The sequence below is a fragment of the Telopea speciosissima genome, chromosome 1, assembly GCF_018873765.1.
Source record: "Telopea speciosissima isolate NSW1024214 ecotype Mountain lineage chromosome 1, Tspe_v1, whole genome shotgun sequence".
Taxonomy (NCBI): Eukaryota; Viridiplantae; Streptophyta; class Magnoliopsida; order Proteales; family Proteaceae; genus Telopea; species Telopea speciosissima.
Genome location: NC_057916.1, coordinates 26140872 through 26153396, shown reverse-complemented (window position 1 = coordinate 26153396; position 12525 = coordinate 26140872). Strand labels below are relative to the sequence as shown.

Genomic DNA, 12525 nt, shown 5'->3' with positions numbered 1-12525 from the left:
TCCATGGTCTCTCTCTCTTCTCTTCTTTTTCTCTCGGTCTTCTCCTCTCTCTTTCTTCTTGGTTCTAACCTTTCTCAAAGGGCAGCGCTAATGAGGTGATCTAGTTGCTGCCCTCCTCTTCACCTCAAACAATCAATGATTTAGAAACAAAATCTGGATCGATAGCTGCTGCCCACCTTCCTGCGATTTGGAGTCTTTATCTTTCTTGAAGATCAAGTTCTTGTCAGCATTGGAGATTGAATCTTCCTCTCTTGGAGATCCACATCTGCAATCTTGGACAGCATCTATCACATTCTTCATCAGTAACAGAAGAAGTTTGTTTCTCTATCGATCTCAACCTTTCAGGTTTTTTTTTTCAAAACCCTGACTTTATCGGGTTTGGGGCTGCTCTTTCTGAATGCTGCTGATTTTTTTAGGGAAAGCTGGTATACCCTAAAGGAGCACTCGATCCATTTTTTAGTCCTTTCTGTCAACTATAATTGAAGATATTGGTTTCCCTTTCCAGAGTCGATTTTTCCAGAAATTGATCTGAGTTTTTTTTTTTTGGTGGGGGGGGGGGATTTTTGGCTTCATCGATCTGCACCTCTTGCTGATTGCTGGTTCTATTATTTTTTATTGGATCAATATGTCTGACATTACTACAGCCACCTCTGGAACTGAAGGACAGACTCGCAACGAGTACCTTCTCTTTGCTGCCTCAATCAAACTTGATGGTACCAACTACCTAATGTGGTCTAGGTCTACATACTTGACTATTGTTGGTTGCGGTCTTACGGAACACATTACTGGGACTACTGTGAAACCATCTGAAGAAGGGCCTGCTCTAGATCGATGGATCTCCAATGATTCTTTGGTAATGTCTTTTCTATTTGTTAGCATTATTAGGAATTTTTTTTTCTTTAGTTCAAGCTGGATCTTCTTTCTTTACTTATTTGTATAATCCAGCTTGAGGGGGAGTGTTGGAATATGTACTCCAGAATACTGTGGGGGTATTCTGGTCTTTTTGGGGTAGTTTTATTCTTCTTCTGTTACTAAGTGTAAGTGGGCTATGTGGGTTTTAGTCCCATATCGCCTAGTTTAGTCAATTTGTAATTTCCCCTCTATTTACCTATCAATTAAATAACTCAAGTATTTACAACTTTCATCTCTTCTTCTCTCTGGAGTTACTGGTTACAGGTCCTAGGTTCTCCACACTATTGAATTCCATGCAATCAGATCTTGCTAGTGGATACTTCTTGTTGGATACTGCTACTCAGATATGGACGGCTGCAAAAGAAACCTACGGACAAGTAGGAAATGATGCTCAAGTGTATGAACTCCGTAAGAAAGTTCGTGACACCACTCAGAAAAAACTGCCCACCTCTCAGTACTATGCTGTCCTCCGTAGCCTGTGGCAACAATTGGATCATTATGTTGACTAACAGCCTACTAGTGCAATTGTTATTGCCGCTTATCGCAAGCATGTGGATAAGATCAGAGTGTATGACTTCTTGGCTGGTCTGAATGTTGAATACAATCAGATTCATGTTCAAGTTCTTAGCAGATCACCTTTTCCCACCCTGGAACAGGCCTATGCCTTGGTACATACTGAAGAGCCTTGTCGGGCTGCCATCTCCAAGTAGCCACAACTGATCGATCTGCATTACAGGCTGCTTCCAGCCCTACTCCTGTCATTGATGGAACTTCTCGCACTAAGGGCTTCATCTAACGAGCCAATTAAATGTGAGCATTACAACAAACCTTATCACACCAAGGCTACATGCTGGAAACTCCATGGGAAACCTGCAGATTTTGAGACCAAACGTGCTGCCCGTAGCAAGTCCAAGACAAAAGCTAATCACACTGAGACAGTCACCACAGCACCAACTACCGAAACTGGTCTCTTCCAGGAATAACTCCAAGTCTTCCGTCGAATGTTGAAGGGCTCATCTGCTGCCGCTGCATCTTCCACTCCCACTGCAACAGCTCCTACTCCTTCAGGTTCCCATTTTGCTCACTCAGGTATTCCTTTCGGTGGTCACTGTGCATCGGTTGTATCCAACCCTTGGATTATCGACTCCGGTGCCACTGATTATATGACAGAATCTTCAAGTTTTTTTCATAAATACTCTCCTTTAGGCAAGGACAAAGTTCGAGTAGCAGATGGTTCTCTTTCTTTTGTATCCAGAAAGGGTTCCATATGTTGCTCTCCATCCCTTACCTTATCCTCTGTATTGCACATTCCTAATTTCACTACTAATCTTCTTTCAATTAGTAGCTTAACTAGAGATTTGAATTGCAAAGTAACCTTCTTAAACTCATAAAGTCATAAGCACATAAGTCATAACTCATAAACTTCATAATAGTCAATAGTTCAATACTCAATACACAAAGTATTTCTACGAAATTTACCGAAATGTACCAAAATTTACCGAAATATACTGCTCAATACACAGTATTTCTACGAAATATAACGAAATATACCGAAATATACCGAAATTTCGCGATATATTGGCGATATATCGCGAAATTTTGTACCATGGATAAGGTGCATGGTGGTCTTTACTTGCTTGAAGATGGTTCTCCTACTACACTAGCAGCATTACCCTCTCCATTACATCAGCTTCATTCGGCTTCTTCAAATCTCCATCATTGGCACTGCCGACTTGGTCATCCACCTTTGGGAACTTTGTCCTGTGTTTTTCCTAAGTTAGTCCAGCATTGTAATGAAGACGAGTTTTTTTGTGAGGCCTGTATTTTGGCCAAACAGACTCAGTCTATTTATTTACCAGTTAATAAAAGAAGTATTTCTGTTTTTCATTTGGTGCATACTGATGTGCGGGTCCTTCTCGCTGAGTATCCACTTCTGGTCATAGGTGGTTTGTGACCTTCATAGACTGTCACTCTCGAAATACATGGGTCTACATGATGCAACATAAGAGTGAAAGTATCCCAGTGCTTTCAACTGTTTCATAAAATGGTTCAGACTCAGTATCAAGCTACCGTCAAAATTCTTCAAAGTGATAACGACAAGGAATACATAGAGGGTTAGTTCCAGAAGTATCTTGCTGATCATGGGATAGTTCACCAAACCAATTGTGTAGATACCCCTGCTCAAAATGGGGTGACCGAACGGTAGAACCGCCATTTATTGGAAGTTGCTCGTGCGCTCATGTTTGCCCGTCATGTTCCCTCTTAGTATTGGAGTGATATTGTCCTTACCGCTGCCTACCTTATAAATCGTATGCCCACTTGCATTTTGGATGCACGTGCTCCTATTGAAAATTGATGATCCAAATATTCAAACCTATGAGAGGAGTCGCGCCAGAAACAAGCAAGTTGAGACCACCACCACTCAAGCACCTGTACCTATTCAATTGGAGTCCCTTGAACCAAAACTGAATTCTCCTGGTAATATCTCTTTTCCTGAGTCTGTTCTTGAGTATTCTCCTAAGTTACGTATTGCTCTTTGTAAAGGTACCAGGACTTGCACTCAGCATTCTATATCTCATGTTGTTTCTTATGATTCATTATCCACTTCCTAATTCCTATCATACCTTTGTTTCCTCTGTTTCCTCTGTTTGCATTCCTCAACATTGGCAAGAGGCTATTGCAGATACAAAGTAGAAAGTAGCTATGGTAGAAGAAATGAAGGCTTTGAGGAAAAATAATACATGGGAGCTTGTGACTCTTCCTCCATGGAAGAAACTGGTTGGATATAAGGGGATTTTTATGGTCAAACAGAAGGTTGATGGTACTGTGGATAGATACAAGGCAAGACTGGTTGCTAAAGGGTTTACACAAACATATGGAATCGATTACCATGAGACTTTTGCTCCAGCAGCAAAGCTTAATAATCATGTGTTGTAAATTTGGGATGGGATCTTCAACAATTTGATGTGAAGAATGCTTTCCTTCAAGGAGAGCTTGAGGAGGAGGTGTACATGGATGTTCCTCCTGGTTTTTCGACCGATACAACCAATGGCAAAGTCTACAAGCTGAAGCGTGTGTTATATGGACTGAAACTGTCCCTTTGAGTCTAGTTTGGCAGATTTCGCAAGCCCATGACCTCTGTAAGATTCAAACAGAGCAATGTTGATCACACCTTGTTCATCAAACGGACTGGTGACAAGGTTACTATTCTCATGTATATGTTGACAACATTGTGGTCACTGGGAATGACAATGGTGAGATTATTCGTCTCAAGGATTTTCTGAGATGAGAATTTGAAATAAAGGATCTGGGAAAGCTAAGGTATTTTCTTGGGATTGAGGTTGCCTGGTTATCCAAAGGCATATTTCTTTCCCAGAGAAAATACATCCTAGATCTCCTATCAGAAACAGGATTATTGGGCTCTCATCCTAGTAACACACCTTTGGAATCTAATACCCGGCTAGAGGAATGTGATGGTGAATCAGTTGACAAGGGCCTTTATCAATGGTTAGTAGGAAAGCTGATTTATCTCTCTCATATGCAACCTGACATTGCCTCTTCCATAAGCTTGGTAAGCCAGTTTATGCATGATCCTTATTCCATCGATATGGATGTTGTCCTTCATATTCTCCGCTACTTAAAGTCAGCACCAGGAAAGGGAATACTTTTATCTCCTCATGATAATTTTCGGCTTGAAGCCTTCACCGATGCTGATTGGGCTGGTTCTCCGGACCGAAAGTCTATTACAAGGTATTGCACCTTTGTTGGTGGCAATCTAGTCACATGGCGCAGCAAGAAGCAAAATGTTGTTGCTAGATCAAGTGCTGAGGCAGAGTTCCGTGCAATGGCCCAAGGAATTTGTGAGTTGTTATGGCTTCGAAGTTTACTCCAAGACCTTGGTGTACCTACTCCTCTTCCAATGATGTTATACGGCGATAATAAAGCTGCAATTAGCATTGCCCATAACCCAGTGCAGCAAGACCGCACCAAGCACGTGGAGAATGACCGATACTTCATCAAGGAGAAGCTTGAAAGTGGATTGGTTTGTGTACTCTTTGTGAAGTCTGGTGATCAACTGGCTGATGTGTTCACTAAGGGGTTGGGAGGAAAAAATTTTCATCCCTTTTTGTTCAAGTTAGGCATGTCTAATATCTATGCTCCAACTTGAGGGGGAGTGTTAAATTGTAAGAATGTACCATGGGGGGCATATTTGGGTTTTTCCCCCTGCACCGACTCTAACTAGTAGAGTTGGTTAGTGAGGGGGCAGATATGTAATTTTTCCACTTGAGATTTTATTATAAATAAAGAACTTGGGCTGGTCACATTGATCACTCAAGCATTAAAGCATTAAATCTGTTATGCTAATAGTTAAGATTGATGCATTTTACGCTTTTATATTTTTAATGCTTATTTAAGTTGTTTTATATTAATTGTATGATTTGATTGCTTTCTATTACTAAATTATGTGTAGAATAGGATACATCGTAGCCTACCATAGGGTCCGAAGTCAAACTCCTATTTGGACTTTGATTTTGGACAATCTGATAGTGCCATTATGTTTAAATGGCCCAAAATAGGTTGTATACCAAGTATCATGACCAAACTCGGTCAAAAATCCACCGAAACCAGCTACTGAGTTTAAAAAAAAATGCACCAACTCGCCGAGATCTCGGCCCAACATGGTTTTCTATCTGGGTGAAACCAGTACTGAAACCGAGTTCTCAAACCATGCATGAAACAGCAGCTAGCACAGAAAACCAATGTTAGCACAAGAGAAGAAAGAGAAGGAAGAATAAGAAGAGGAGAAGGGGAGCCACAAGTCTCAAGAGAAAAAGAGACTCACGGTTTGGCCAGCATACCAAACCATGAGCATTAGGGTAGATTATATAACATTCAACAACAACAATAACAACGACAACAAGAATACAATTCAGCCTTATCCCAACTAAATGGGATCAGCTACATGGATCCTTGCCCTCCAATCAGCTCTATTTGAGGTCGTACTTGATACAAGGTCTAAGCAATGCAAGTCATTTGTCACTACTTCTCCTAGGGTCATTTTAGGTCTGCCGTTGGCTCTTTTAGTTCCTTCAATCTGAATCAAATTACTCCATATTGGAGCATCCAAAGGCCTCCGTTGAACATGGCCATGCTACCTCAAACGACTTTCTCGTAGCTTATCATGTATCGGAGCTACTCCCATACATGATAAGTTATCATGTATGGGTAGATTATATAACATTATGTTCAAGTAACTATGAACTATTAAAACAATAACCATATACCCAAAATACCCATGTGGTAAATTAACAAAACCAAACATGATAAGGTTACACATTTATCTAGTTCAAAGTTGATTTGAGAAAACTTAGTTTCGGACCAAACCATAAGCAGAAGAACATCAAGCAAAGAAGACCAAGCATCACAGGAAGCAGTAGGAAAGATCTAGTTATCGGTATTCAAATATCATACTGTGTGACCAAATTACATAAAGGGGGAGGGGGAATAGTTCCGCTTTCCCCTAAACAGGTGGGATTTGTAACAGTAAGGAGCTCGTAGCATATCAGGAGCAAACCACGAATTGTGCTTAGTAAACATGATAAAATCCTTGAACAAGGACAGACCAATTATTTTGAAAGAACACTGTTGATTTTAACCTCATGTATTGTGTCTCAACTACTAAAACAAACTTAACTGAACGCACCTCTTCATCTACTTCTGGTTGACCATCAAACCGTAATAACACAGGCAAAATGTAAGATTCATCATTCTGTAACCACCATGAAAAGGAAATAAGGTTAAAATTGAATGGAGCATAAGGATTAAAAAATAATAAAAGTTAATGAGTCACTTAAACTTTTGTTGGTGACATAGGCACATAGCAAGCTCAAAGAACAATGTCAAGTTACGTCCCTTCCAGATTGAAAAAGAAGATGTTTTTTTAAAAGTAGCCCAATGAAGGCCAAATGCCCAGATTATATGAAATAAAATTATTTTAGCAAGCTTTCCAACATAAATGGAAGCACAAAAGACAAAATCTGCATATAAAAAAGAATCACTAACGACTTGTATGTATAAGCTTTGAAGTAGCCAATCATATGAGGTGTTGCAGAAGGCACACATTCAAGGATGCCATTTTACACATTGAGTCAGACACAAGGTCACACAGTTCTCCATATTTAGCATATCCATGATTCATTCCCCAAGTCCTATATTATTTTGGGTATATTGGAACTACACCAAACCATCTCACTTTCCCGAAGTTGTCATTATGAAGAAGTAAGAATTGTGGAATAGGGTTAGTTGACATCAGATTGGTGATTTATAAGCATTGGAAGCACTACCTAATCAGTAAGGAGTTTATGGATATGCTAAATATCCAGGTTGGAAAGGAGAACCAGGTTGCTGAGGCATTAAGTAGAAAGGTGTGTACATTGCACACCTTTTCAGCCCAAGGCACTGACATTGACCACATAAAAGAAGAATACAAGACTGATGCTGATTTTGCTATTGTGTATCAGAATTTACAGCAAGGCGGTACTGATGCCAAGTACTCTTTACATGATGGCTTTCTATATTTGGGAACTCGGCTATGTATTTCCGAAACATCCTTACGACAATACCTTATACGGGAGTTGAATGGAGGTGGATTAGGAGATCACTTTGGGAAGGATAAAACCTATGCACAGGTGGCTGATCTCTACTATTGGCCACATCTTCCACTAGATGTCCAACACGTCATCAAGAGGTGTCGTGTATGTCAGCTTGCTAAAGGAGTGAAGCAAAATACGGGAATGTACTCCTTGTTGCCTGTACCTCATGCACCATGGTCGCATATCAGCACAAACTTTGTGCTTGGACTTCCCACTACTAGGGAAAAGCACGACTTCATATTTGTAGTGGTGGAAAGGTTCTCAAAAATGGCTCACTTCATACCTTGTCAAAAGACTTATGATGCCAGCCATATTTTTCAAAGCAATGGTGTGACTACATGGACTGCCGGAATCGATTGTCCGCGATCATGATGTTAAGTTCATGAGTTACTTTTGGAATTCTTTGTGGTTAAGGAAAAACACAAAGTTGCAATTTTCTAAGGTTTTTCACCCACAAACGGATGACGGAAGTTGTGAATCGAAGTTTAGGCAATCTCTTGAGGTGTCTTGTACAATATTACGAAAAGACTTGGCCATCAATACTCGACATTGCTGAGTTTGCTACTTTGCTCACAACAGTTCCATCAACTGCACCACAAGCCGTACGCCTTTTGAGATGTACTTGGAATTCAGCCTAAGAGGCCCATATATTTAATACTTTTCCCTCCTCATGTGCAAGTTAGTGTAAAGGCTGATGAATTCACACGGCACATCACCGATGTTCACACCGACGAACGCCGACGCATTGCAATCAGCAATGATGCATACAAAGCTGCAGCTGATCATCATCGCCGGTTCGTTGAGTTCCAGCCGGGAGACATGGTCGTTGTATGGATTGCTCCGAAGAGATTTACACCAGGAACCAATAAAAAGTTACACCATCGGAAGTTGGATCCATTTAAGGTGCTGAAGCGAATTGGACCCAATACGTGCATACTCAAGTTACCGCCAAACATTTCTATTAACAACATTTTTTTATGTTGCTGATCTAACTCTATATGTGGGACATCATTCCAATGAAGGTGATATAGAACATGCCTTTTGATTGCCTCAACTTGCTTCATCAAAGGAGGATGAGATTGAAGACATCGTCGGCAAATTTACCATGACGCGGAAAGGAGGCGGCTGTCACTCTTTCATTGTCAAATGGAAGGGTTGACCAAGACATGACTATACATGGATTCATGGAGATGATTTCAAGTGCATCAACCCGGACCTTTATGAGCATTATATGCCTTTTCTACATTCCCTCGGAGTCTAATGTTTTTAAGCTGAGCTGATGCAAACAAATTCTACTCCAAACAGTACCATTGCAAGACGGGAGGAACCAGGCCTAAACTAAAGTTTAGTTGGTTCAGGCCAGACCCTCCACTCCTACATATTCTAGCCCAAGTTTAAGGTAACTCCAGTCAAGATGGATCAAGAGTAATTAATGCATGTGTGCTGGAAAAGAGATCAATTAATTCCAACCAAGACTTAGTAATGTAGATGTCAGTTCAACTAAGAACCACTCTACAGTAAGTTCGATGATAAACCAACAGTAGTTCTAGCAACAATGATCTCTAGTTGAATGATGAACAAATCAGTGGTATTTTCCAATTTATAGATCTTCTAACCAGCAGCAACAATGAAGCTTCGATTTTATCTTAGATGAAAGATTAACTCACAGCACAATATAATAGAAAGTAGAACAAAACAGAAAAATAGAGAAGGGGAAATAGGAAGAAGGGAAAAGAAGGATAAAAGGAGGAGGTAGGGGATAGATGGCTAGCAAAGTTTCGGTCGAAATCTTGGTCTGAGTCGGTTGTGCCGTTTCATTTGCCGAAACATCACGACCACGTTATATAAAAGCTTAAATTCAATCAAAATAGTGACTGGTTTGAACTTTTGATCGACGTAGACTGAAATTTTGATAGGTTTCGTGTGAAACCTGCTATGAGCCTAAAATCCACAATTTTAAGTAGATTTTGCCCATCACACTTCCGATTCTTGATGGAACAAGTTGTTAGAAGCTTGTACAAATCATTTATACCATTTCTAACCCAAATCCAGGTTTGGTTTCTGACATTGCAGCAGTTATTTTGGGCGGGGTAGGGGAAAAAAACTTTTGGCATTCTTTGGAGTTCGCTTCCTCTAGGGGCATGGATGTTGATTTTCTTTTATTGGTTAATCCAATAATTACAGTGTCATTGCAGCTTGAGGAGCAAATGATGGATGATATCCAAAGTGGAGTGACTGAAGAATCCAGGCAAAAACCAGCTCCAATTACTTTTCCCCGTCCTATGCCCCAACTTGATTGCAGCACCAAAAGACAAGTTGATGTGAGCCTTAGAAGCCAAGGAAAAGGGTTCAACGGCTTGGGTAGCCTTGAAGATTGGTGGACCAGACACGTAAGACAGGGACAGATGTTTGACTCTTCCTTTCCTTACCTTAATTTTTGGGCATTCTTAGTCGTGCTAGGAGCCCATTTAAGTTGTTATTTAGTCTCTTTCTTTCATTGCAGCAGTCCTATTTCCAATAGAACTTGAATATCGTGAAGTTTCACACTATATAAGGGGAGACATTTGTTTCTTTGCTTTTTCCTTTTAGTTTCTTATTAGGAAAATGCTATTATTAGTAGGAATAGGAATATTTCAAAAATTTATAAATAAATCTAGTTCATTAATTATCAATGCATTAAATTGAATTTTTGTCTGCTAGGTGGATTCCAAATGTTACTCTTCTTTTTCGTCTTCTTCTCTCAATTGTTATTCTTTAAGCCCTGTTTAGACATTTTCCTTTCAGCTCATTCAGTTTATTGGGTTTCTTTAACTTTTCTATTGACAGCATATATTATCCACATCAATGAGAGAAAACTTGCAATTATTCTCCAAGTGATCACTTAGATTTGCAGGAGTATTCATTCATTCTTACATCCTATTGATCACTCTTCGCGGCCCATTTGTCATTTGAACTGAACCTTCTCATTAGGATTTTAGTTTTGCTGGTCTACAGCGAGAATGTAGTGAAGTATGCATATCTTCTGAGTTGGTTTGATTAGTCTCTTTTATCTTCTCTTTAGTTCTCACATTTCAAAACCCTAACATTGCGTCTTCGTCTGTTGTTTCTTCATTCCTTCGGATTCTCCATATGTGAAATGTATTCTTATTACAGCAAGTGTTGTAAAGTCTTTTTCCACACCAGCAAATATACTGTTTACTAATATTATAGGAATCACCTTAAAGATTAGGATGGAAGGGTTACCTAAGATAGGTCACCTTGTGGCTGAGGGTGTGAAATGAGAATTCTCACAAGGCAGAGATTGGTAAGAAGGGTAGCACCAATGAAGATGTAAGTGTGGAGGGCATGAAGAGTGTGGACCATTGTTGTCAAGGTGTCGCCTAGGCGCCTTGGTCGACTAGTTGGTGTCACCTTGATTTTGGACCCTCTCCAACGCCTTGGGTTGCCTAGACGCCATGACAACTATGGTGTGGACAGTTCCGTTTTGAATTATTAATGAAGCTGCAGAAAGGCATATAGGAGGGAAAGAAGTTAGGATCAATTTTCTGGGAGGCCATGACTATGAGAAGCCCCGGTTTGGCAACATACCTGGAATGTGTCAGAATTCAGTGATTGTAACAGAAAATGTAGATTTGCAAGATCTTTGGCCAAATAATGCAGAACAGACAAAACACTGAGGCACATTCAGTTGCACATAGAGAGGAACTCATGAAGTAGAAAGGTACCACTGAATTGAATTATTGAAATTAGTTCAAAAAATTTTGTATCAATAGTAAAATTCTGGTTGTCTTTCCCATTACAATCTAAGAGAAAAATTGAAGCCCCATTTTGGAATTTGGAAAAGATCAATACTCTTCACGAGCTTGTATCCTGAGCAATTCTCGTTGCAAACAAACAATCCAGATGCAAAAGCAAAACAACAAATTTGTGTCTTCTTTGAAAAACTAGCAGAAGAACTACCAGAGTTTCTGCTGTTGGTGGAACATCAAGATATGGAGCAAGCTCTTCTGCTGTGATAACTCCCCCATTTGAAGCTATGTATTGTCCAATCTGCAAAGAAAATTCCAGAATAATGATGAATGAGGAAGACATTGATCTCTTATAACAAAATTAATTTATCAACTACAAGGAATGTATTAACCTTTTCCTATTTGGAGATTATTAATCAAAGATAAAGGACAAGGGGTTAAATATGATATGTTAACATATTAATGGACGAAATCACATGCATCAGAATACTCATTATTAAGGTCAAGGGAGTCGCCCAGTGTCACAAAACATAACTATGGCTGCACATAGGTGATTGCCACCTCCCGGTACCATTACCATTATACACATAAAGACACGTCTGCATATCATATTTTAAGCTTGCTCTATCTTGGCTAAGAACTTTACCCTCATAATCATGTATTTACAATGGGACATGATCAAACAGCAATGTTAGCAAGACAGAAATTAGGGAAATGGCTTGAGTGAATAGTTTGTTCACTCAGCCCCTTCATTTATATCTTTCAATAAGGCAGAATTACAAGAATACCCTGTACAGCCAACTATACTAGTAATAGGGAATAAACACGTAGAAACAAGTAAAAAACCAAAAATACCCTTATAGGGTTACATAACTCAACACTCCCCCTCAAGTTGGGGCATAGATATCACACATGCCCAACTTGACTAGACTAGGATGAAATAACTTTCCACTTAGCCCTTTTGTAAAGACATCAGCAAGTTGATCAACAGACTTCACAAAAGGTCTACTAATCTGCCCACTTTCTAACTTCTCCTTGATAAAGTGTTTGGCGATCTCCACATGCTTGGTACGATCATGTTGCACTAGATTGTGGGCAATGCTGATTGTTGCTTTGTTGTCACAGTACAACATCATTGGAAGATTAACAGAACCACTAATACCCTAGGCCATGACACGGAATTTGGCTTCAGTACTAGACCTTGCCACCAC

The 12525-nt window shown here is 39.8% G+C and overlaps 1 protein-coding gene across 1 annotated transcript in view; it reads right to left on the bottom strand.

Moving 5' to 3' along the window:
• LOC122670501 (uncharacterized protein At5g03900, chloroplastic) overlaps nt 1-12525 on the bottom strand; it is a 49217-nt gene that overhangs the window by 21661 nt on the left and 15031 nt on the right. Inside the window, exons 7-8 of the mRNA XM_043867411.1 lie at nt 11526-11615; nt 6617-6682 (exon numbers count right to left, since the gene is read on the bottom strand). Of these exons, the coding sequence (XP_043723346.1) occupies nt 6617-6682; nt 11526-11615 (156 nt within the window). The remainder of the gene's footprint in view (nt 1-6616; nt 6683-11525; nt 11616-12525) is intronic.